This window comes from Cynoglossus semilaevis, chromosome 8 (genome assembly GCF_000523025.1).
Source record: "Cynoglossus semilaevis isolate Cse_v1.0 chromosome 8, Cse_v1.0, whole genome shotgun sequence".
In the NCBI taxonomy this organism is placed as follows: Eukaryota; Metazoa; Chordata; class Actinopteri; order Pleuronectiformes; family Cynoglossidae; genus Cynoglossus; species Cynoglossus semilaevis.
Window position 1 is genome coordinate 10,720,145 of NC_024314.1, and position 25,133 is coordinate 10,745,277.

Sequence of the window (25,133 nt, forward strand, 5' to 3'; positions counted from 1 at the left end):
ATGTTAGTTGGAAGTCACAAGAGTGGAATATTAGAAGTGGTTGAAGGGTTGACCATCACATCCCAATCAGGAAGATAAAAACCCATCTAAGGAGTTTTTCTTTTTTTACCCATAATCCCCATTGGTGTATGCAGTTTCAGGGAACCCACTCAGTAGTCCTCAGTCAGCTTCTCTGTCTCAGAGGGCTGGATCTTCATCTCAGCCTTCTGGGCTTTGGCCTCATACATCTCCCTCCTGCTGGCCCTCCGGAAGAAGCCACACTGGAGGAGGAGGAGGAGGAGCAGGTGGAGAGCACATGGAGTAGAAGAGGGGGAGGTCAAAATTTAGACCAATGGCTTAATAGGTAGGCTATACATAAATGACAGATGAGTGAGCTGGGCAGGTATCATGTGGCCCAGAGAAGATATCTGAGCTGTAAATAGACTGCAGATGGACAAAGTGTCTTTGTACAAAGCCTGTCTCCACAGAAGTTGGCACAAGTGCGTTCATATAAAAATCAGATCTTAGTTTTTATTTCATTATAAACAAGTGTATCGACTTTTTCTGAAAGGACCAAAAAACACATACAAAATTCAATGTGAGCTTTTATTAGCTGTCTCACCTTCCACATTATAAGGATAATGATTCCCAGCAGTAAAACTCCTGCTACGACAGCTGAGATGATGATCCACAGTGGGAGCTCGTAGGGTGTTTCCACTCCCTCAACTGGTTCTATTTCTACTGTGAACTAAAAAGGAAAAAGCGCAGACAGCCAGGCAGGGTTATCAAATGAATAATTATCATTATCCTTCATCGTCATATTACCCACCAAGGCAGTCTGGTTTTCCATTTTGATGGTGGGTTTATCTGTGATGAGCAGCAGCGTGGCCTGACCTCTGACAGTAACTCTCAGTGCATTGGGATAGTCCTGCATACAAACACACATGAAGTATGAAGTATTCATTCAACCAAACAACTACAAAAGTCAATCTGAAGATGACAAAACTGCAAAATGTAGGATACCTAACAAATGCACCACATTTTAAAGAAAGTCATGAAAGAAAAGTAACACATTGCTGTGTTCACGAATCAGCATTCACATCTTTCAGATACTGTTCTAGGTGCAGCCAACCAACCTGTGCCGTTCAGTGTGATATTTTATGTTATCCCTTAAAACTATCGTCTGAATAAATCCTTGCAATAACACAGTTCAATAACATAATAACACAGTTGGAAACTGACAGACAAATGTACCATTGTTTTCTACACTGAGGAACGAGTGGTATAAGCAGACAGCATTCAGTCTCCTCTACATGCTGTGATATTCCTGTGGGCTGTGGAGCCATTAGCATTTGAGCAAAAAAAAAGCTAACTAACAGAGTTTTGACAGGGATTAGGCAGTAGAAAATGAATGAGCATGATTCTGAGTGTAAGTTAATGAGCTAACCTCGAGCATTGTGCTGTTCCACAACCGGGAGCGGACGTGAATCGTTGCTGAGTTCGTCATGTTCAACAGTGGGCAGCGAAACCTCACACAGTTTGCTGTTCCTCTGGAGCATTCCTTCAACACATAATGAGAAACTGTTAGGAACCAAACGAACAAACAAATGTTCTGTTTCGAATACCAGTGACAGTATTTTTAGGACACAGGAGCTACATAAACAGTTTATAGGCAATTAGTGTTGCACATTTTCAGTGATTTACAAACTTGAAAATTTTTCTGTGGTAATGAACAAGAATTTATGTAAATACAGGAATAAACCTGGAATTCAACCAATTGAATGGGTGTAGTTTGGGAAGAGGAGGATATCTGAGTTATACATTTACATCTATACATTTAGCAGACGCTTTAATCCATAATGAAAATGGGGAGGGCTGTCATTAAGTGGTCCATCTGCTTGCAAAGCAACAGATGTAGTGCTATACACTATACACTACACAAACCGTTGCAAAATATTTCCCAAATTCCCAAATATATTTCTATGGGATGGGTCTAGTGAGTTTATGGGAGTTTAGCGGAATTTAGAGCAATACAGAAAATAACAAAAATATGTCATCAGCACTTCTCAGTATTTCTTACCAAAAGGTACGTCTCTTTTCTGGGAGTGAGCAGCGATAATGCAGCCTGTGGTTCAATGATTTGTGGTTGAGTTGTGTCATCACTCGGCACCACAGTTTGACGTCGAGAGCGTCTGGGTTTATTCACTGATAGCTGGCAAGAAGACGGAATGGAAAAAAAAAGAAAGGAGAAAATGAAAGAAGAGAAGCAGAAAATCTAAGACAGAGACATGACATCACAGGCTCTGGTGTAATTACTGGTTCAGATAAAGACATTACCAAATTCTTCTCAGAATAGAGATGTCATTTCCACTGTCTATAGGCAACACCCCCGGCCCCCACACACACACTATGATCTTCTATTTGTGGCGCTGTGAGGTTACAGTCAGGCGACACAAATGTTTTTTTTTCCCTTCCAAAATGTATTTCTGTACAGTTGTGGTTTGGCTCTGACACCATTTTCACACTACTTCTCCACTACTGTTGACTCCTGCTGCTCGTAAGTCTTCACTCATGCTGACATCATCTAAAATTTGACCTTCTGCACGCAAACAAAGGCAAACAATCAAAGCTTATTAAGGTCAAATTAAAGGATCACAAAATGTTATATCTACATTATTGTTTATGGGCCACTGGAATGTACAGTAGTTTGTTTCTCGCTGTGATGCTGCTCTGCAGTATGACTTTCTTTAAACTGATTAAAACCCTGGTAGGTGGAAATACAGCCAGTGGATGGTAGTAATGCAAGACAAAGACAACTGTGATTTTGAACTTACAAGCTTAGAACAGGTAAGGGTCATTGATTAATTGTGCCATTAGGACACAGACCCATTCTTTAAGATGTGTCTGTAATATGTGATTTTGAAAAGTTCTGTACACCAAAAAAAAAAAACAAAAACTTTTCAAACCTAACAATGAGACTTTGATCAAAATTCAAGCCACAGCCTTACGGTGAGATTTAGCGAATTCACAACTTCTCCAACAGGGTTGCATTCCATCTCCGACTCCCCTTTGACAACAATCTTGGTCAGGTACAGGAGCCACTTGCCATTGGCTACCTCAAAAGGCCATTCAAACTCCACAGCCAGGGTCCCTAAGTCTCCGAGAGGCTGCCCCTGCATGTTCACCTGAAGGAGAAAAATGACGGTTTAACCTAAGGATAATTCAAACACTGTGTTAAAAGAGGATGATGTTCAGAGCTGGATATTCCAAAAACAAGTCATTCTTCTACCACAAACCATGTCTGACACATCCACACAATATTAAACTTGTGAAGAAGGAAAGCGTTGGCTTCAAAGACTGGGCAGAGACCAGAAAGAGTATGTGGAGGAGTAGGACATTGATTGTAGACCCAGAATAGTCTTGGATGTCTAATATAGCCTGAGTGGTGGACGTGACTCACACTGAAGGTGAACTCCACCAGACTGCCCACGTTACTGGTGTTTACCATGGCCATCATACCCATCACCGTCCCACCGAATTGTGTCTGGACCAAAGATCTAACTCTGGATGGGGGAGGGGAAGAGTGTGTAAAATGGTGTAAGGAGACATTTAGGTCTTAAGCTCTGCTGTGTTTGTACACTGCAACAGAGGTTGTTGGTTAATAGGACTTACATGGAGAAGGAGGGCAGGATGGTGTTTTCAATCAACAAGGCCACAGGCACAGGATACAGGTCACTCTGTTCACTCAGACTGAATAAACAAAGATATACAGAGAACATAACATTTACATATAGCACAGACAAACAGTTTTCTTAAAAAATAGGTTTTAGGATGATTGATAATCATTGAGGAATTCTTAAGTTGGTATTTTCTGTATTTGAACGACTTCTGGATATTGTCTTATATCCAGTTTATTTTAGTTTATCTGCTGTTTACCTATTGGCAATTTACAGAAAACCTATAAGAATTATTCTCAGACAAGAAAATATTAGTTGTCTTTTGGTCAATATTTGTATATTTTACGTTCATTTTACCATTAAACTCACAAGACTTTTGCTTTCTTATACATATATATAAATATATATGTATAAGAAAGACTTTTGCTTTCTTATATATATATATATAAGAAAGCAAAAGTTTTTCTTTCTTATATATATAAGAAAGGCTTTATATATATATATATATAATTTTCCCTGTCCTATTTGTGTAAAGCATATATTTCTACTCTTTATCTCTCTTCTTTTTTTAGGCCTTTTCACTGTATATTTCTGGGTAAACAGCACTCACATCACTGTGTAATTTCACTGTGCTCTGGAAAAGTGTCATTTAAGAGCCAGTGTTAACTTTTTCAGGTTTCATTCCAATAATTCCTGTGATGACCTTATTATAATAGTTAATGATGATATTCTGACCTAAAATTAATTGTTTGAAAAACTCTAAAGACTGACTTACGTAGACAGAAGCAGCAGAGTCTCCACTTCCTGTGTGTAGAGATCAATACCTGCTGTCTCAAATATCAGAGCAAAAGACACCTGAAACAAAAGTATATTATCATTATAAAATAAATCGTCAAAACAAAATATGAGGCCGAACTGTCTCAGAGAGAATCTCAGACAACCACCTTTTCTTTGCCTTTTAGTGGATTCCCAAGATCACAAATCACATTACCCTCAAACGTACATTCAACACCATGGTCCTGGAAACAGAAAAGTTGAAGAAGTTTCAAATATAAAATGCAATCTATAATAATAATATACTTTTTGAATGATTTAAGAAAAGACAATAAAGATGAATTTATATTTTGTGTTCGCCTGCCCTCTAGTGGACGCACCTGACCTGATGACCTGAAGCCAAAATATCTGAGTGCATCAGGGATGGAGATGTTCAGTGTGGCCTGATGGGCATCCTCTGCCAGTTTTCCAGAGGAGGGGAAGTTTGTCACCTCCACATTCATCTTAATTGTTTTCTTATTACTGTTGAACTGAAGAATCTGAAATCTGCTCTGCCTGTAAACAGCAATGACACACAATTAGAAATGTTCTACCTTGATGTTGTACCTAGTACAAGAGTGTGAAAACAGTACCTAGGGTAAGGTTCGTCTTTCTCATCAACAAACTCAGCATTCAACTGAAGGTTACTGCTGCATTTGTTGTCGGATCCACACTCATTCTGGAAATGTATCTGTAGGAATGCAAAAAAAAAAAAAAAAAGTTACACAATGAAAGAAAAGAATAGTTGGAAAAACCGTGCCTGATCATACCTCAGTCCTCTGAGTGAGTTTCTGTTCCTGGCTCACGATTGGAAAGAAGTCCAAGTTCTGGAGGGAGCGTCTGGATTTAGCTTTTTGTTCGTGTATGGACATGTTAACGGAGAAGACCACGGGCTCCAGTTTGTCAATCACAGGTGCCTGTGTTTAAACCAGGAAATCTTCGCTTTACTAAATGGGTACGTCACTAAAAACCATTTATTTAGTGAATACAACAGAAGTATAGCTTTAAAAGATGGACAACTCACCACTACATACAGCTTCAGCGTTTGACATGTAGACTTGGCCGAGGGCAGGCTAAGAAGGCCAGTAAATGTGTCATCATAACTGTCCTGGAATCGAACTCGGGGACTCCTCCTCCTGGCCATGTCTGCCTCCACCACATACTTCACCGCTTTTTAAAATTTCAAAGTGACAAAAGTGAAGACAACAGTTATGTAATAGTTTAAAAAAGTGGGGGGAAACATCAGTAAAACAGAACCTTTGTTCTGAGAGTTATGACCAAATTACAGCTCATTGTACTCAAGCTCAGATAAATAACAAATAATAATAAATATAACTACACGTTTCTTTTTGTATTCGAAGTAGAATTATTTTAAATAAAATGGCTTTAGACAAATGAGTTTTGCTTGGGAATAAGTTCAACAACTTAATTCATCACAGGTTCTGAGTCGTCAATATTCTCTTTAACAGCTCAACATTGTCATGTTGGTTATCTTCCCCTTTCCGCTACTCTTCTCGTCAGTTGTCACACTAACAGCCACGAACACGAAACAATGTGCTCACAGGAACGGTATTAAGTCGAAACAGTAACATTTGTTATCGTTACATCCTTTCATCCACATGACAGCGACATTCTGTGTGCCCTGCAACCACATTGACTGAGAAGCGGTTCCGCAGCCAGAAAGTCTGACAACTCCGTCTTGCTGTCGTCACGCAAACGACTTTCTGACAACTCCGTCTTGCACGCAAACGACTTTTTTTTAGAACGTCGCCACCCTGTCACGTGACAGAAGAACACCGACATGCTCCATGCAGTAACAACAGCAATGCCGGCAACTATAATAAAACACGACATAAAATTACAGACGTTCGCTCTTTTTAAACCCACAACACGATCTCGAACTAGAGCCTTCTTCCGGTGTCCTGTGGCTCTGTCTGTTTACAGCGCCACATGCAGGTGTGGCACATGTATTTTACCCCGAGTTCTGTTCAAAAATAATAATATTAACACAAGAATAGAACAATTCCTTACTTATATTTTTCTTGAAGTCTTTGTTTCCATTGCTTAGTGTGAAGGACAAACACAGTGTGGCAGTGATGCTGTAAAAAAGGCAGACAGATATATGCACATACGTATGTTAGACAGTCACAAATATAAGGCTGAGAGGGTCAGAATTTTTCTAAAATGACTCCTCACCATGGTGAATTTTCATTACAATTGTTAGGATCCACAATCTTAGGCTCCACTCTGAATTCCTTAGTTAAATGGATGACTGGGCGAGCTCTATGAACAAAACAAATATGATCAACAGAATATGATCAGCTAAAATACCAATATTTGTACCATGAAGTTACTTTGGAGAATATCTTGGAACATCTTACTTAAATTATGTGAAAGATAAATATTGTCATGGCTCAGTCTTTGTAGCCCAAAAAATACATTATATCATCAGTGTTACATAGAAAAAGTAAAACCATATCTAGTTTAGTAGCCTGAAAAATACTTAAAGCAAGACCAATATATATATGAGTAAATGGTAGTCAAAATATTACACATATAATATGTTTAAATATTCTAAAGAATGACCCAGAATTAAAAAAACAAACAACTATATGCCCCTACCATCCAAACATGACATAAACACATTTAGCTGTTTTCTACCTGAGCAGAGCAATGCGATCGTCCAGTGAACCAACTAAAATATCTGGGTAATTGTTCTCATCCATGTCCATCCCTCCACTGATGGAGTAGCCAAAGGTCTGGAATCCTCCATTTCCTACTGTCTTTCCTTCGATCACCTGAGGAGGGCCACAGAAGCCTTTAGCACTGAATTGTAATCTCTGCTAGAAGCACATTCCTAGGACATTCAGTCAGAGGTTGTTACCTGGCTGGGAGTCTCTGAGATTCCCTTTTTACTTCCCATCCAAATGTAGACTTTTCCTGTTTCGTGGAAAGGAGCTCCAACTGCAAAGTCTGCAGACAAATTTAAACATAACGAATCACCTCTGGGTCACATCTACGACATGCTGTAGGTAAGACCACTGCATGAACAGTGTACTCCTTTAGGTGGCAGCATTGTAGCAGCACACGGTGAGCAATTTTTCATTTGTGACAAACTGAATTTGTCCGACATAAACATTGTCTCTTAGTGTTTTCAACTGCTGATACATGACAGTAAAACTCATATGAGGACTTTGACAAGATGTCCCTGCTTGACTGTACTATGAAGCAGGTCATCCTATAGAGAATACACAGCTGTACCTTGGAATCCATCTTGATTGACATCACCAATTGCAGCCACTGCCATGCCGAAGCCAGAGCCGGATGGACCCTTCAGGACCATTGTAGTGCTTTCCTGGAAAGATCCATTCTCATTCATGTAGATGTACACGGCTCCACCATGATCATTCATACGGTCAAAGTAGAAGGGGGCACCAACAATCAGGTCATTCCAGCTAAAGAGAAAAAAAAAGAAACAAAATATTCAAACTAACTAAAATAATACAACCTTATCTCACATCCAGAAAGCACAGGTTATCTCTAATCTCTGCTCTGCTGACCTCACACATACATCATCACCATACATTCCCTGCATAACTTTTAGATATCACAGCAGCAGAGAAGGAAGAGACTCAGAGGAATAAGAAACAGCCACAGACAATCAAAAATAATAAGGATATCATATATTTCCATGCAAAAACCAACACTATATCTATCTATCTCCCAAGCCTGATTTTTTAAAGATATACAGTAAAAAGTAATCATATCTGTGTTCAAGAAAGAGTGAACAACTGACCTAATCCAGTCTTGGTTTGACATTTTTGTAGAAATACCCACAAATTATATATATATATATATATAGTCATACATTCCTGTGTACATGTATTTTAATATCCAGCTTTACACAGACTCTGATTTTCTTGGTGTCATTTAAGTGCAAAGATGGACTCAGTCACTAGACCTAAAATGCACCACCCTTCACCAACTTCACTTGGTTTTCATTATGTAGGCCTCTTTCTGCAGATGTAGTGAATTGATTCCAAACACAAAACCATATGTAATACATAAGGGAAAAGGAAGTAACAGTTTGCTGTTTAATTTTCCAAAGCCGAATGTTGTGGTTTTAAAGAAACATACTCATCATTGTTGAGGTCGGTCACAGCCAGGCTGCTTCCAAAGTAAGAGCCCACTTGTTCCCCTGGGATTAAGAACACTGGTTCAATGTTGGTGTTTGACTTTGTCCCAAACACCACGGAGCCCTTGGACTCATCCCGAGGAGCCCCCGTCACTACTGTATAGCTATCACGGCTGAGGAGCTTCTTCTCTTCCAGAACCGAGTATCCTGTGGTGAAGAGCAACAAAGAGCTGCTGTTGAAATGCCATGTTGGGTTTTAAGGGTCATTCAAGGCTCCTTCAGAATCACATCCAGAATAGAATGTATAATTATATATAAAGTTATCACAACAAAGTTGGTGTTGGTCATCAGAACTCAGAAATTAGATCAAGACTGCATATTCACCCATGTAACTGTTACGTCTTTTCAACTGGCCAAAGTTTGTGTTGATTGAGTCCCAGGCATTCCCTGGATCCGGATCTCTCCATGTCACATGAACATTTCCTTGGTAATAAAAGCAGAATCAGTGTTATAACAGTGTTATAATCCACTCTGTGCACAATCGACAGCTTTCCCAGACAGAGAATAATCCCAGTGTAAGCCCAGGATTTGTTCAGTGCCGGTCTGTGAAACCTGCCCATTATTTCAATGTTAAGCAGCAAAAACAGAGTTTTGAAGAGTTAATGCAAAAAAAAAAACATTAACTCTTCATTGCCCACCTTTCCACTGGTAGCTGCCGGTGGCACCAATGTAGACGTCAGTTTCCGTCATACCGCCTGAGATGCCCATGTTGCACATACCCTCCAGCTCCATGTCAAAGTTGGGGTTGCAGACTTCATAACTGTACGTCTGCCACTCATCATTTGGATCATAGCTCAGATCATTACTCCGGACGAAGCACTTCCCTATCATCCGACGCTGCTCCTCTGCACCTCCCTGGATCTTCACGTACCGATGCCCACAGGCCTATGGAACAAAGTATTACATGATGACAGATCTTATCTCAGCTCTGCACAGTGAGGATAAATAAATACAAGTGTTCAACAGGGTTGCTCTCACCAGCACCCGTCCGGACTCCTGCTGCCTCTGAGTGGCCACAGTCACTCCTAGCCACATTCCCTCCACCATCTCCGAAGGGTTTGCTTTTGAGGTGACAAAACAAAGAATACAATTACAGGCCTAATGCAGATTCACACCATTTTTGTCCTTTCTCGAGGCTTTGTTTGTCAATATACATTAAGCTTTCTAAGCAATGACTGAAACAACAGTCATTAATACATCAAGAAGACACCAACAACACTTTATTTCCTACTTTTAACCCATAGGGACTGCTGTATTCACCTTGGGGTAAAAACTACATTTATTATTGCAGCTTAATGAGTGTATTTTCTTCTACAATGGTCAGAAAGAAAATGCTTGAATCTGAATTTTTTGCTCTGAGAACAAGTGCCTTTATAAGATGCCCAACTGTTCTTTTCTCTAAAAGTCAATTTAATATTTTTAATGTGCGTAGAACTCAGTGGTTTAAGATAAAACTTTGTAACGTGAGAATATATCACTGATCATTGTTTCACAGTCATTTAAACATTAAAGAATTAAATGTTTTTTTGAACTGGCATTCAGTTGTGAGGGCATGGAGTTTAGACCCGTGCTTGTCAAAATAAAGAATTATAATTTCCCAGGTTAATTAGGTCATACTTTAAGTAAGGGTAGGTTTCTCTGTATTTACAACACTAACACTTGGCTTCATGTTGCAAATGGCCTAAATGTGATGTTTGGCATTCAGGTGGTAAAGCATCGCTGCCAGACACCAGCAATGTGAAATATGTTAGGGTCTTTGGGAATATAAGCTCAGTTCTGTGGCTTGCACCATTCTGTTGAAATGACAGCAGTGTTCCAGATCCAAGGTTGTGTTTATGTGTCAAAATATTAGCAGGTGGTGGTGGCTGCAGATAACAATTATAAATGCCAATGCCAGGGTCAAAGTGTAGTGAAATATCTAACCTGGACTGTCCAGTGAGAGCCTTCTGTTGGTACAGTTGTAAATGAATTAAATACACTATATTAACTTAAGTAAAGACCATAAGATCGTCACAACGTTCTAACAAGTTGAATGTGGATGATTTTTCCTGGCTTGAGTTGCAACTAGTTTGCTTCACCAATTTCTTACAAACAAACAAAGAGTGGTTTAGAGGCTAATACTAACAGGCTAAGAGTTCATGCTTACTTGTGCTGACAAGGTCCATTCTGGTGCAGTCGGTGGAGTCGGTGGTGATGGGACAGGAGTAGACGGCACCTGTTTCATTTACATTTGGTATAGAGTGGGCCTTCTCTTTAGGTGCTCCTGTAAGAAGCCTGAACACACACACACACACACACACACACAGACAGACAGATAAAGATTATTACCACCAGATCCTATCAGAGTCGTTTGACGGTGTTAGTCAACACAAAGCAGAGTCAGAGGCAGCAACATAAAAAGACCAGACGATGCTTCAGATAAACCTACTGATCTAACAATAGAGAAAGGACACGTTGCGTGTCTTTATGTTACAGGTAACAAAGCATTTAAATTTTTTTTTAATGATACAGCTTCACAGACAAATGTAAGTATGTGCTGGTGCTTGTGGTAAGTGAAATGCAAGAAGAAAGGGTTGGAGCAGTCGGAGCATGACCCAGAACAAGTCTGGGCACTCCAAAACACAAAGGCCGGGCAGACAAAGTAACCTCCTGGTGATGGACCTGATCTTTTTGTCCACTCAAGCAGACACTCCCTACATCAGCACCTTTTAACACAGCACAAACTTTGAAGTAGTAGAGGGATTAGTTCCTCTGGAAGGCTGTGTACTGGGACGCACTATTTACTGTCAGCACAAGATTTATTAGCTCTGTAGGCGGAAAAGTGACGGCACAGGCCAGTTCTCACTGCCTGAGAGACACTGGGTGCTGCTGAAGTCTGTGGAAAACATTATTTTACAAGCATTGTGAATAATGTATAGGATTATAAAATTAATATTACACATGTGAAAAACAGGCAAAAACAAGACATACATAAAAGCGACTTGAAATCAAAATAAAATACAAAAAAGCTACAGAACATTGAAACTTTCCAGTAATCAACAAATCTGACAAAGCAGAGCAAAGCTCATTTCAGCAGCACAAAGGAAATGGATGGTTCAGTGTAGAACATTTCATTTCACCCCTTGAATGGGGCAATACTGTACTGCAATGATAGCAAGTGTCGTTAATAATAGAAGGGGCTAAAGTTGCTACAGGGTGTATGTGACCATTAAGTCAGTTGGTAGGTTGTGCCTTATAAAAATGCTATCCTACAGTAGATACACATCCTTAAGAACCAGGCACTCCTGTTTTAATGCTAGCATTTTACTGGCAGTGTTTGAAAATTAAAAAGTGGATGATAGTGAGATAAGCCTGTAGGTACACTGACTGTAACTGGGATACAGTGGTACCATCAAATTAAAACCTAATGACTCAGCTCTGCACTGTTCCGACATGAAGACTGGTAGTTCTTCACAGATGAATCACGATACAAGAATTGCTCAATATTAGAGGATTTCCCCAGTCATTGCTGCAGTGCTTCTGCTCACATTAGTCGCAGGTCATGTGGTGGAGCTGCCTGTTTCCCTTATTGCACACTTCCGAGGCAGGTCTGGTCAGAGGTCCACTTGAGTGGAATTCATATGACACATTAACAACATTCAGAAAAAAACTGAATCCTTGATGATGAAGAATCTGTGAAGACACACCTCAGGTAATTCATTTTCAACATAGTACAAAGTTTATGGCACAGCAAATGAGAGCGTGCAGAGGGCCAGGTACAATGTCTAACTGTGGGTGTGTAAAGGCATGTATGTATTATTGTGTTTGTACGTGTCTGAATTTCTGCTATTGTACAATAACTGAGGGCACAAATGTAATGAGCCTATTCTTATTGTCTGAACTGCATCATTTTATGCATCTGCAACACTGCTGCTGTAAACAGAAGGAACTGAGTCTGTGTGGACTTTGCTCAGAAGAGATGGGAATTTTGTAGAGCAGGAACTCAAAGACCAGGGCTAATAATTGGTGTTTTAAGCAAAGGGCTTTCCTGTAGCCAAACAGAGGGAGACAGAGTTCAACCTGACCTCTTCACATGGTCAACCTTTATCTAACTGTCTCAGCACAGACACCAGGGTCAACCTGTGTTTTTGTTAAATGTGGATGGAAAGTCAGTGACACAATAATGTTCTCTATTTAAACCAGTTTTGTTAAAACGGGAACTGTAGTTGATTCCAAGCTTCTAAAGGACATTTGCATATGTCATTGTTTCTTTGCTACTTGGACAATAGTTTTCAACATAGCAATAACAATTAAGCAATAATGAGTGAAATTTCACCTAAAATAAATAAAAGTTACAGACGTGAAACTTCAGATGTCCTAGTTGGACCCTGGAACAGACCTGGTTAAATAACTGTTTGTGTTTTTCAAATAACATCCAGCTTAACAAATGATCAGTTTTTCAGTTTATTAATTTAAGCAGGAAACGTTCAACAAACAGTTCCCTTATTTAAAGATTTGAAACCTCTCATCCAGAGCATAACAATGATCACTACCTGAGTTTCAAAACGTTGACTCAGCCATGACAGCACAACTCATAACCTGTTCCCAAATACAACAGTGTCTGATCTCTACCTCCCCCTATCAACCTCCCTGCTCATCGCCTCCTCATAAACACTGTGTCAAAGGCCTAGACAGGGGACGGGAATGGGAGAGGGGCACCAGGCAACTGCATTCCTCTTCCCTGGACATGTTGAAATCTGCCCCCCTCCAATGAAATGATCCGAACGGCTGACTAAGGCAAACATTTACTGAAGCAAACACACCCAGTTGAGGTGAGAGTGTCTGCATTCTTTGAAAAAAGTCAAGAAAGTATCCAGAACATAGGAGTCGCACAAACAATACCAAATATAAAACTTCTTATCTGAATCTACAAGATATGTTTAGAGCAACGAAACAGGAGCAGGAGGTCGCGTTGATAAAAAAAAAAACCCCAGGGAGTCGTCGAAGAGGGCAGAAGGGTTATCACTTTCTGTCACACAAAAACGAGAAAGAGAAGCCATTACAGGTAGACTGTTGATGTAAGGACACACTGACATGACACTGACTGGCCAGTGAAGGTTCTCAACTCCTTCAGGATATATCATTCCAAAACGTTCAGAAGTCGATAACAGGACTGACTTCCTAGTTTATGGTTCCTCCAATCCCAGAGTTAATTTTCCTACTTCTGAAACAGAACTGAGAGATTGGCCAAACTTCAGAATATAAGTGTAGCTGGGAGGTGGAAATGAAATATTTCAGGATAATGCAAGTATTTGTTGTGGAGGTACGACAGGCAGAATAATATCCAAAATCCATACAGTATATTCCCATCTGGTCTAAACCTACTGTCTGGCTAACTGATAGGAAAATATAAATTAAAAACAAAATCACATTAATAAATGGTATTACTAAATTACCTTTGCTTATGTAGCACCTTACAATATTAAAGTGCCATCTGCTAGGAAATGAGCAACAACACCTTAAAGAATGAGACAAACTATGTATGTAGTACGTAGGTTAACAAATGGTTCAGCCTACACCAGTGACTGATCATCTGTTGGTATAAGGCTCCAGGTCAACCTGTTAGTTACAGGCTCTGTGTGTGGCCTCAGGGCAGAGAAAAAGACACCAACACTTCAGGAAAACATACGTCCAATTGATGATAGAACAAAATTAGAGTTAAAAACCACAATAGATATTAAAAGTTAGTTATTTTGTTTTTGGTAACATGTTTTCCTAGTTTCTAGCTGTCTGAAAATGTAGGTAAGTTAACAAAGAGATTATCTTTGTATATGATTGATCATCTGTCCCCAGTATAAAACGTTAGTGACTTACCACGCCCATTTTGGATTAAACAGTAAAAATGTAAGTCTACCAATACTACGTAAGTCGGTTCAAAAGGTCACTTTATATCTATACATAAAGCAGCAGTCACAGATGTTTTAGTCTAGTCTTTACTATAAAAAGGTATAAAACAGGTGAGAAATACTCCACGTGAGCACATCTACAGGATGTGGTTGGGTTGACCCCTAAAACCCCACTATGTCAAATAGTGAAACACCACTGACTGTTTCACAATCTCACATAGGAGCTTGTACTGCTCTGCTGCTTCTCAAGTGAAAAACATGATGCTTAAGGACACATTTGTCAGAGTCGGTGGAAACAAGTACACACACGTATCTGTGGCCACAGGTGAGATTCAGAGAGAGGAAATGTGAGCATGTGGTGCAGTTTCAGACACAGTGACTCTCCCACTGACTGATTTGATTCAGAAAGTTAAATGAATGTTTACAGTTTGATAACTATTAGCCAATTAGAATAAAGTGTAAAAGCGCAAAATGATTTAATTGGAAATGTGTACTTCATGCTAACCTACTGGTTGTTTGCAGAGACTCAAACAACACATTCATAATAAGCAGTTTGCACAAAGATAGATCTATCTATGCAAAATTCAGCAAAACCTTGCTTTGAAGCTAACTATACCATAACTACAAGTCAGTTTGGAAGAAGCTAAAGATTCGCTTAAGAAAAAAAACTTAAATTTAAAACTTGAGCTCATTGTGGTTTCCTTCCACACACTGTTTAATCCAGTTTCTCGTCATTTCAGGAAACACTCTGACTGAGCAGGTGGGGGTGGGATGGAGAACAGAACACACACATTACTATCAGACTATTCACAATGAGCACACCTTGTTCTTAATACACCTAGTGTGTGGGCTGGATGAGTCGTCTCTGGACAAACAGTGACGTCACAGGAAACACACTTGTTTTAAATTTGAGAGGTGCTGCTCACTTGGACCATGAAATGTCCTGGACTCCCCCTTTTAAGGACATTTAAATGTTGATGCAGACATTTACCTACACTGAATAAAGCATTAGTCCTTCCACAGTGAAATTAAGCAATTGTTATGCTTGAAAGATGAATGAATGATTATGATGGATCAATGCGTGTGATTACAAACAGTATATCTAACAGGAGCCTGGTCCTGTGGGTCTTGGTGACCATTCAGTCATCACTGTCCAACATGGTAATAATGTAAGGAGATCAACACTCGTTCTACATGGATGTTCCAGCTCCTAATCATACATAGGGACCAGTCTTACTGGAATATTAAGCTTCCATTTGTCTTTCTTTTCTGTCTGCATGGAATCTGAATTAACAGAAGAAATTTATTGCAAAAAAGACGACCGGAAAGTTGTAATTGAGGCCATGGAATCTTCTGTTGAATATTAACTGACTTCATTTATATCAACAGAAAATGTTTACAAAAAATTACAACAACTACACATCTTCGTTCCACCTGACTTCAACAGTTTCACCCATTCGGTGGATGTAGCTTTGTCTAGTCTTTTTCATAAGCTTATTTCTGCAGCGCCCTCTTTTGTAAATGGAAATATTCCCTAGCATAAATCAACACATTCAAAACTCTAATATTCCCGATAAACAAAGGAAATACAAATTACAAAACAGTGCATTTTTACACTGTGAGAAAAATATTACATTTGAAATACCATGCCATCCTGCACAGCCCCTAGCTACATCCCTCTGGGTGGGAACCTAAAAAAATAAAAATAAAATCTATGGTTGACAAACAACTACCAAGGAAAATAAATCATTTATCTACTGCTATTCTGCTGCAATCCCAGAACGTATTTCACAGACACATTGATATTTTAATATTTGATATTTTAGTAGAGATATTTTATTTGATATATTGATATTTTGAAATCCACTACAGAAACTGCTTGTCATGTGCAGTTAAACACACACTGTCTTCTACTGGGACTAAAGTTTCAATGTAACTGTTAGAGGGTGTGGTCCTGCAGAGCAAACATGCACATGAGTGAAAGGAAGAAGTGGTGATTGTAGGCACACCTAGCAAATCATCAACAGAATATAGAACAGCTCAAAGGTGGTTAAAAATGAATTGAAAATATAATCCTTCATTTAGTCCAGTTGTATTGTGGTGACACTCACATAAAAAATGTGATTCTATAGGATACAATGGGATTAAAATATGCGTCGTGTGTTCATTAAAGAGGTACCAGGTTGTTTCAGATAGTCCAGGAAATTCCCTCTGCACCTGTCTCCTTCATAGACACACACACAGTAAACACGGTCTTCACCAGGCTGTATCAGCTGGACAAACATCCTGTTTGACGACCACCATCTGCCATGAGTGAAACAGTAACTGGGGAGCAAACTCATTTAAAGCCAGTGTGACAAACCAAACGTGGCAGCTAGCCCCTCCCACCGCCCCAGATAATAAACTCACTCACATTTCATTATCAATCGACTAAAACCACGTCTGACAAGGACCATGTCTATCTGAGCTGCAGTATATGCCTGGAGCTTGGTCTGCTCGCACACACAAACACACACCGTCGGGATGCACATTCATCCCACAAACTCTCTCTAAAAGGCCTTTGGAGAATCCACCAGAGACCCACAGTATCAGTAACAGATTTCCATTAACATCTTGACCCCTGTTGTATAAAAAGAGAGTCAGGAGAGGAGTGGTGGTGGTGCTACAGGTGGAAAACCTCAGTGCTATGAAAATTACAGTGGTAGTGTTCCCCTGCTAGGTGCCAAGATTTCACTTAGAAACTCCCTATTATTCATCTTCTATAAAAGCAGAGTAGGCATGTTGCATTTTATATCTGTTTTAACCAGCGACAGCTTGGCACATCACCAAGAAGGAACACTGCATCAAATACTACTCTTAAATATGCTGTAAACAAAGTTGTTAAGTGACCTGTCAAAGGTGAATTTGGTTCAGATTTCTATTTTTTTATTGAAATAATATTCAATAAAAAGAAAAAACCCCAGTATTTTATGTCAAGTGAAAGAAAACTGGAGTCAAATGCCTTCTGTCATGTGGACAGCTCCTCAGCTACGGCAGTAACAAAGCTTTTTGATGGTCAATCAATTTATTTGCAGCTGCAAATCTACAACCTGAGATGGAGAAATAATATAAATTATAACAATATCATTATATTATGTAATAATATAATATATAAGAAATAGTGTAGGAACCCCAGCAAACAGTGGTATTGTTCCAGCTTGTGAAGGATCACATAACACCATGTACTCTGACTTCTATACATACATACCATGTGTAACCCAGTACTTCAGGATCATTTCACTTCAAAGATGATAAATGACATGAAAAGACAAAGGTACTGAAGCCTATGGTTTTTTCTAGCTGTAGGTAATAATCGTTAGCTCTGAAGGCTAGCTCCACTTACGTTTTCCCTGCCATTTAAGGGCATCTGTACAAGCAAGGAGACAAAAAATGGGGTCTCTTACATTTTTCATCACACAGTAACACTTCTCTCCACAGGTATTTACAATGAAAGCTCCAGCAAAGAGAACCTCCTCAGTAAAGATTGGCAGGAGGCCCAGGGTCCTGCTGGGATCTATTTCGGCACGTTATTAGAAAATGTCATTCACTCTGTCGCTACACAAGATGCACCGCACGCCGTCAAGGACTGATTGGATACAGACAATAAACAGTGTAAAGGCTTAATGCCTTCTTAAACTAAAACCAATGGCTGTAACCAGATGACTCGTCACAAAAACAGACCAATACATCTCTCTAACAGCATTTGTTAGGCTTTCTCTTCAAAGAGACTCATCGGTAACAACTTCCGCAGCAGGCTCGTATAACACATCCACCAGGGTCTAATGCACAACATGGGATTCTTATCTGTGAATGTTTCACTGTGGCACCACTGTGGGCCCGACTGCTGCAGAAACAAAGGCCATGAGCAGGAGTACGACGAGGAATGCTGGAACGTGGCCAAGCTGAACCTGGACAAACCCACCTGTGCTTGTCTCATTAGTTTGTAGCGCAGGACGTAATGTGATATAACACATTAGGTCACTCAGTAAGAGTTAAGTTAATGAGACTGTGTGATCCAATAGTGAACGCAGTACCAGAGTTCTCATTATCAGGGATTAATATAGTTTTTTTTTAATGTATGGGTGTGTACATCTCATAGACCAGCAGAATAAAAACCCTTTCTTTTTTGATGTTCTTGGCCAGAGTTTAGTGGAGATGTACAAGATTATATCTGCCAAAAATACAAACCACCAACCTGACAGTTATTGCCTAAATAAACTGCCAAAACCAGCTTTAATGGTATGGTGGCCCATGTTTTTGTGGATCTGCATATATGTTAAGGTTCTACTGATGACATTTTAGAGAAGAACACTCTCCTGTCATCACATCATTTTCTGAAAAAACTTCTTCTGCACAACAATTTAGATCTGGTTCCATCCAAAATACAGAAGTATGACAATGGGTGGACTCGGTTTAACTGCAATCCAGATCTACCTGCTATTAACAATGAAGCATATGATTGAATTATACTACAAATTCATAATAACAAATACTTTTAATACACTCCAGTATTTTATACAGCTAGAAAGGCCAAAAATTACTTGCAAAACTGCAGCCCTTAAAATCCTGTTTCCAAACCATTAGTAGGTAATGTCTATCAGGAGTATTGCTATGTAGAGTATAACGAACTTATTGGTTAAATCCACTTTGCCCATTTAATAACATTAGGATTTTATCTTCTTTTAGAAAGTTAAGCAAATTTTCTTGAGATGGGTTTGTAGAACCGCGGCTCCATACATCACTTTTGACGCTTGATAAAAAGCACAGCCTGTTCTTGTGCATGTTCAAACTAAACATCAAATTGTTTGTGGCTGTAAACCTCACAGCGAGTCGGCCAATCTAATACGCACCTCACAGCAGAGAGGGGAGGCCCTGTCAAATTAAATGGCTGACTTTAATGGCCTGGGGCCATGGCAGTCAGACAGGGATGAGCTGGAAAAGCAAAAGGCATTTTTAACGCTGATTAAATATTCATCAGTCAGAGGAATCAGCCTCTTTCACTCAGGTCACACTGATTCTCTGTTTTAAAATGAAAGGATTTCTTGCCTGCAGGAGACAGTTTTTTGTAATCTTAGCTTAGATTTACCAATGATCTCTGTCACCAGAGTCATCATTCTCACTCATGTCTTGTCTCAACCTGAAACCTGGCAGGTTGTGACTGTGCAGACAAGGGTAATACATTCCAGACATACCATGGGGTCAGGGGACTGGAAGAGCCAATAGTTGGCCAGCTGACTGCCCAGTTCCTCCTCCCTGGTATTGGAGAGAACAAAAAAAGCTCTCTCAGGGAAAAAAAGTTCTTTTTAAATGGGTAATACAGAGAGAAGAAAAGAGGGGGAGTGAACAATACGTGGTACAAATTGGCCTCAGGTAGCTTCTACATTTCCAGGTGCAGGCGTTTGACAACGGTCAAAGTTGGAGAACAAGTTGGCTGCTGATTTGTTTTCTCAACATGTTTTTTTTGGGGGGGAATGACTTCCGGAATGATTTGTTTTCTCAACATGTTTTTTTTTGGGGGGGGGGTGACTTCCTGAGATACACTAGTAGAATTTTGGCTAATCAGGTAAAAGCCTGCATCTGAGGAGGTTAAGAAAACATTCATTAGTGTCAATTATAAGCTAGGAGTTAAAATCACTTCACCCCGGCCTTTGTCTGACGAATGCCTGCCACTCTGTCAGGTGTTCCTGTACATGCCATGACAGGGCAAAGTGCTTATTTCTCCGATTCTGCTCATAATCACACCCTGGCTCAGTCCAGTGATGAAGGAACCACGCAGCTCTGTAGAACAGCAGACACATGTGGGGCCCACAAACCAAACCAGACGACACAGTGGAAACAGGCAGGGTTGTAAAAACCCGAACAGCAAACATGGGGCCGACCATCACGACTCTTTTACTGTATGTGTCGTAACTGAACAGACTCTTATGGTTGGAGGAGACAAAAGGGCCACTGATGGCTCCACAGATTGAATCTCAGGGTGATGGAAGACAGGAAGTGCTGAGAATGGCATATGACGTGTTTCATGATAAGGCAAAGATATTTGTACTGGGCTGATAAGGACTTCAGATTTCTGATTTTTTCAGATTTGTTCTACTTGTATTTGCTGTTTGCAGACACGGCCTGAGAAAATGTTGGAGGTAAACTGTTGAGCAAGAGGAACAAAGCGCACTTCAAGTAGATGCCAGACACCTTTGTTATCCTCTCACACCAGCAGCTCAGCACACACTTCTCCTTTTGCCTCAATGAACTTAGACTTAGAGTTTTGAAAAATGTTTCACTAGTAAAAAAAAATAGTTAAAAAAAGAGAATTTATTTATATTGAAATGACATAAATATGAAAAACTTCACACACATATATAATTTGTATTATTACAAATCTATTATAATTTTTCAAAACCAAAGAAGAACTAACACAGAGCAACACTTCCCTTTTAATAATTATTCGGAGTCTGTATTTTCATCAAAAGGAGTTGAGGGTACTCATCATGGAAATTTGTGTCTATCTTCTTCTTAGAAAAAGGCCTGTGGTGTGAGATTTGTGAAACCTTGTGGATGACAAGTCAGTCCCACCCTGCACAATGTCAATTCATCTCACTTCTTTAAATTAAAAAGAGACCTTGCTGCCATTAGACAAAGATATTTCAGGCAAATAAAGAACTAACTACAACATTACATGTTTCTGATCCTGACTAAACAGACCAGAGCACACAGTCCATTAAACAACTTTGGGTTAGATTTTTTATAAGCCCTCTGTCTCTCCAGACCTCCAGTGTCATTATCACAGCCATGTGTCCCTCTTCTTGTGTTGCAGTCCCTGGACGGCGCCTCTATTGCTCTGGGGACAACACATTGATCGAGTGTCATATGGACACAGCAATGCAGTCTATTCTGTCCACCAGGTTGACAGCAGAGGAGGCTGCATGAACCTGACCTGACAGACTGACTGACCGACCGACGGTGACAACACAGAGGAAGGGAATGCTAGTTGGCAATTTTCTTCCTGTGTTTCTCTTCAAAGCAGAAGTAATTGACTGAGGGAAATCCTTCTCTAAACAATGATAGTTTGAGGGGCCTTTCATTAAAGACACTGCAGGAAAGATGTGAACACAAACTAGATCTTCAGCCAGAACTAAAAAATTCCCCAAAACACAGATAAATCTACAGCATGCTGTGACCACAACATCTTGTAGGAACAGTTCCAGCCCAAGTACACCTTTGATACTCAGCTGTGAGAAAAGTGGAAGGAAAATTGAAAAATACCTTATTCTTCACAGCAACAACAGTTCTTATAACCTGCAGAACATTCACCTGAACCAGATGTTTCTCCTGCAGCTATTCAGCTCTTTATGAAATATCATGTTCAGTATTGTAGGCACTCACAATAACAGTGAAAGCTGCTGCAGTGACGCAAGGCTGTGAAATTGTTTCAGCTAAAATATGAAGAGGAGAATTTGTAATAACTCCAGAGATTTTTATAACTGCTACCTGACCCTGGCCTAAATTATTTTTGATTTTGTTGATTCCATATATACGTATATATTTATATTCTTCTTTGAAAAAGACTGGGGATAAAAATGTATTTCTTTAAATGAACTTGCTGGTCACGGTTGAATGCAAAAAGGGCAAAGGAATAAACGGTGAGAAAGAATAGTTTTAAAAATAACTATTAAAAGGACAATAAACAAATAACACTATGCTTTAAAAGACAACTTTTTTTGTTTGTTTCAAGCAAGGTCATTGTCGAAGCAGTTTCTTTCTTCAGAAACTCCGCTGATCCGCGGACCGGAGAGAATGCGGAGGTTAGCGGTGTAAGGCAGGTGTATCTGGGAGCGTCAAACTGTGCGAGGACGTTTTCACCTCTAAACAGAAGAGAAAGGAATAGACGAGAAGCTACAACTCCGACGCGCACTGCTGCCAACTTACAGGTTTCTCACGGATCCTTCCGTCTGATGATGCAGAGCGACCGACAACCCAAAAAAGCTCCCTTTGGTTTTTCCTTCTTTCACCACGGGGAATCGATCATCTATATTAAATCCGCTGCAGCTCTGCGTCCACTGGTGCACAGCCATAACAGCCCACAGTAAGAGTATTGGAGTCATGGTTCCGGCTGCTCCAACAGGAGTGGACTCGGTTTGGTTTCCGCAAATCCACGATCAGCGTGGTTCGGACGCGTCACTGAGCTCCAACAGGTAGACTTCAGCTGCTGCTGCTGCTGTCGTTTCACTGAGACCTCCCCATTACTGAGCCGCTCGTTTCCCCTTCACACACACACACTGTGTCAGTGCAAAGGTGTCGGTGTGTTTGCCTCCCTCTGCTGCCCTCCACTGATCTGATCTGCTCTGTCCTGCTTCCTTTGTGCCCTCCACACCCACTCACAGCAAGTGCACACACGACACTCCCTCCCTCCCTCCCTCCCTTTCTTCCTCTCTCCTTCACACACACTCACATCCATTGTTACCCATCGAAATTAGAACCCAGACCTAAACCTATAAGTTTTAGCAGGTTTTCCCCTGATCTGTGCTCTGGCTGGGTACGAGGATGGTTTTTCTTATATTCCTTTACGTATCCATCCCTGCAAGTGTTGTTTCCATGTTTGTTTTCTTCATTTATGAGTGGTTGGAAACCTGATCAAATATAGATGTGATAAAACTTGTTGTCAAAACTTTTTGAAATTGTAATGTAGGTCTTAGAACTTTTTCTTTACTAACCTGGACACCCCCGCTGTCACTGGTCAGTGGTCCTGTCCTCTGACACCACCTGTCTGTTACACACAGCGGTTTTGTTGCAGCTTCCTGGGACAGAAACAAAACACGTCTTTTAAACAGTTTCATCTTTAGATATGTGATATACTGTAACTACCATAGTGAACAGCATCATATATATTTGTATATGTATATATGTATATCTACATACTGTATATATAGAGAGAGAGATACAAAAAACTTTTAATAAAATAAAAGATATTAATCCAATCACCCAATCACCACCTACAAAGTTGTTGTATTAAATTTGTCTTAAAACATTTTTTTACTTACTTGTGTCATAAAACTCTATGAAAAGCTTCTTCTTCTCCCTGCAGTAGAAACATAAACTTAATTTGAAAAGAAAAAAAATAAAACATTATTCATTAAGGGTTCATAATCAATAACTTAGTAATACTTTATATTATTAGTTTATAATATACAATAATATAAACTATTATAAACTAATAATGTAAAGTATTCCTAAGTTATTGATTTATACTCTAAATGCGATGCTTTATTATGTGTTTTGCTTTTATTCGTAGTTAAATTATTATATAGGTATTTACTGATTTCAGTAGTGTCTGAACAGCATTTTGGTCAACTGTGGTTGTTTTGAGTGTGCCGCTGTGTACAAACAAACGTTACTTATTTACATGTACTTACATGCAAGGATGACTGCAGTAAAACTCTTTATCCCATCTGAGCTTTAATTGCATTTTCCCAGCACTTTTTTCCTGAAGAAGGATCTAAACTATGGAAGTCCGGCCTCCTGATGAAATTCTTCCAGCTCCATTAGCAGACGAAGGGCCCGCCCTCACATGAGCACTCTTGTGACGGCCGCCCTCCCTTGCTCCATTGCTTATAGGGCTCAAGCGTCTGACTTCCAATAGGCAGTTCATTAAACCCTTAATCCCTTTTGAGAGTTCATGGACCAGGCCAGAGGTCTGAGCAGCATCCTCTCCTCTCCATGAATCCTGCTCCTGCTCCTGCTCCACTCACTTCACTTTTCCTTTCTTTCCCTCTGGTCTTTCTTCTTTGGAGATCCTTGGTGCTGAGAGACCAGCTGCAACTCATTTTGCCCTGCATTTTCTTGCATGGTCTTTGTCCAGTCTTCGTTGTATTGGCTGATTCGTGGCTAAAACTCTGACTGAATTTGACTCTGCTCCCATCTTTGTATCTTCTCAGGCATTGTGAGCTTCTGGCTTTTCCTCCATCAGTCCCCAGTGAAAGAAATCTCTCACAAAATGTTTTTGTGTTGTTCCAGAAACACAATCTCCAATATTATTATTATTATGTGGTACGATTATTTAGTGTCTGTCTCACAAAACACAGTTTTCTTATTATTTTACTGCTCTTTCTGAATTGAAACTTCCTCTTTCAAAGGACATTACAGCTAAAATATTCAGCCTCTGGAAACCAGTTGGCCAGACTAAATGTCAGTTCCAAAAACTACCCCATGGCCACCAGATCAAGACTTCAGGAACAGAAATAGGATATTGGATTTTTGTGGTTAAATTTGTTGCTTAGGACACATTGTTCCAGCTTGAACCTTTTTCCTTCTCAAAAACTTTGTACTGAAACTCTCTTCCTACAGTTCCAGATGTGGGCTGTTTCGAGGGAGGGAAGAGGGCGCTGTGGCCTTTGGAGTTGGGGTTTAAAATCTTTAGCTGAAAGGCACCTAATATGAAGAAGAGTGGATGCAGGAAGAGCTGAAACAAAGAAAAACAGCAGTTTAAACTAGACCAGCTCATAATACAATATATCAAAAATTAGCTACAAATTTTGTCTAGAATTTCCAACA

The 25,133-nt window shown here is 39.8% G+C and overlaps 1 protein-coding gene across 6 annotated transcripts in view; it reads right to left on the minus strand.

Moving 5' to 3' along the window:
• itga3b (integrin, alpha 3b) overlaps positions 1–25,133 on the minus strand; it is a 39,614-nt gene that overhangs the window by 2,412 nt on the left and 12,069 nt on the right. For 2 of the 6 annotated variants that reach the window (XM_025057471.1, XM_017034746.2), the window contains 27 exons: positions 23,996–25,041; positions 23,624–23,661; positions 23,297–23,380; positions 22,512–23,212; positions 10,811–10,938; positions 9,643–9,725; positions 9,303–9,549; positions 8,989–9,087; positions 8,607–8,811; positions 7,731–7,924; positions 7,354–7,442; positions 7,131–7,267; positions 6,666–6,752; positions 6,501–6,568; positions 5,494–5,639; positions 5,240–5,386; positions 5,063–5,160; positions 4,811–4,985; positions 4,601–4,675; positions 4,432–4,511; positions 3,652–3,729; positions 3,440–3,542; positions 2,988–3,164; positions 2,060–2,191; positions 1,427–1,540; positions 809–907; positions 602–727 (listed from right to left, as the gene is read on the minus strand). In XM_025057471.1, the coding sequence (XP_024913239.1) occupies positions 602–727; positions 809–907; positions 1,427–1,540; positions 2,060–2,191; positions 2,988–3,164; positions 3,440–3,542; positions 3,652–3,729; positions 4,432–4,511; positions 4,601–4,675; positions 4,811–4,985; positions 5,063–5,160; positions 5,240–5,386; positions 5,494–5,639; positions 6,501–6,568; positions 6,666–6,752; positions 7,131–7,267; positions 7,354–7,442; positions 7,731–7,924; positions 8,607–8,811; positions 8,989–9,087; positions 9,303–9,549; positions 9,643–9,725; positions 10,811–10,938; positions 22,512–22,687 (3,063 nt within the window). In that variant the 5' untranslated portion in view covers positions 22,688–23,212; positions 23,297–23,380; positions 23,624–23,661; positions 23,996–25,041. Of the gene's footprint in view, positions 1–109; positions 261–601; positions 728–808; positions 908–1,426; positions 1,541–2,059; positions 2,192–2,987; positions 3,165–3,439; positions 3,543–3,651; positions 3,730–4,431; positions 4,512–4,600; positions 4,676–4,810; positions 4,986–5,062; positions 5,161–5,239; positions 5,387–5,493; positions 5,640–6,500; positions 6,569–6,665; positions 6,753–7,130; positions 7,268–7,353; positions 7,443–7,730; positions 7,925–8,606; positions 8,812–8,988; positions 9,088–9,302; positions 9,550–9,642; positions 9,726–10,810; positions 10,939–22,511; positions 23,213–23,296; positions 23,381–23,623; positions 23,662–23,995; positions 25,042–25,133 lie in introns of those variants that run through there. The other 4 variants (XM_025057475.1, XM_025057474.1, XM_025057473.1 and 1 more) reach the window with 4 other exon arrangements.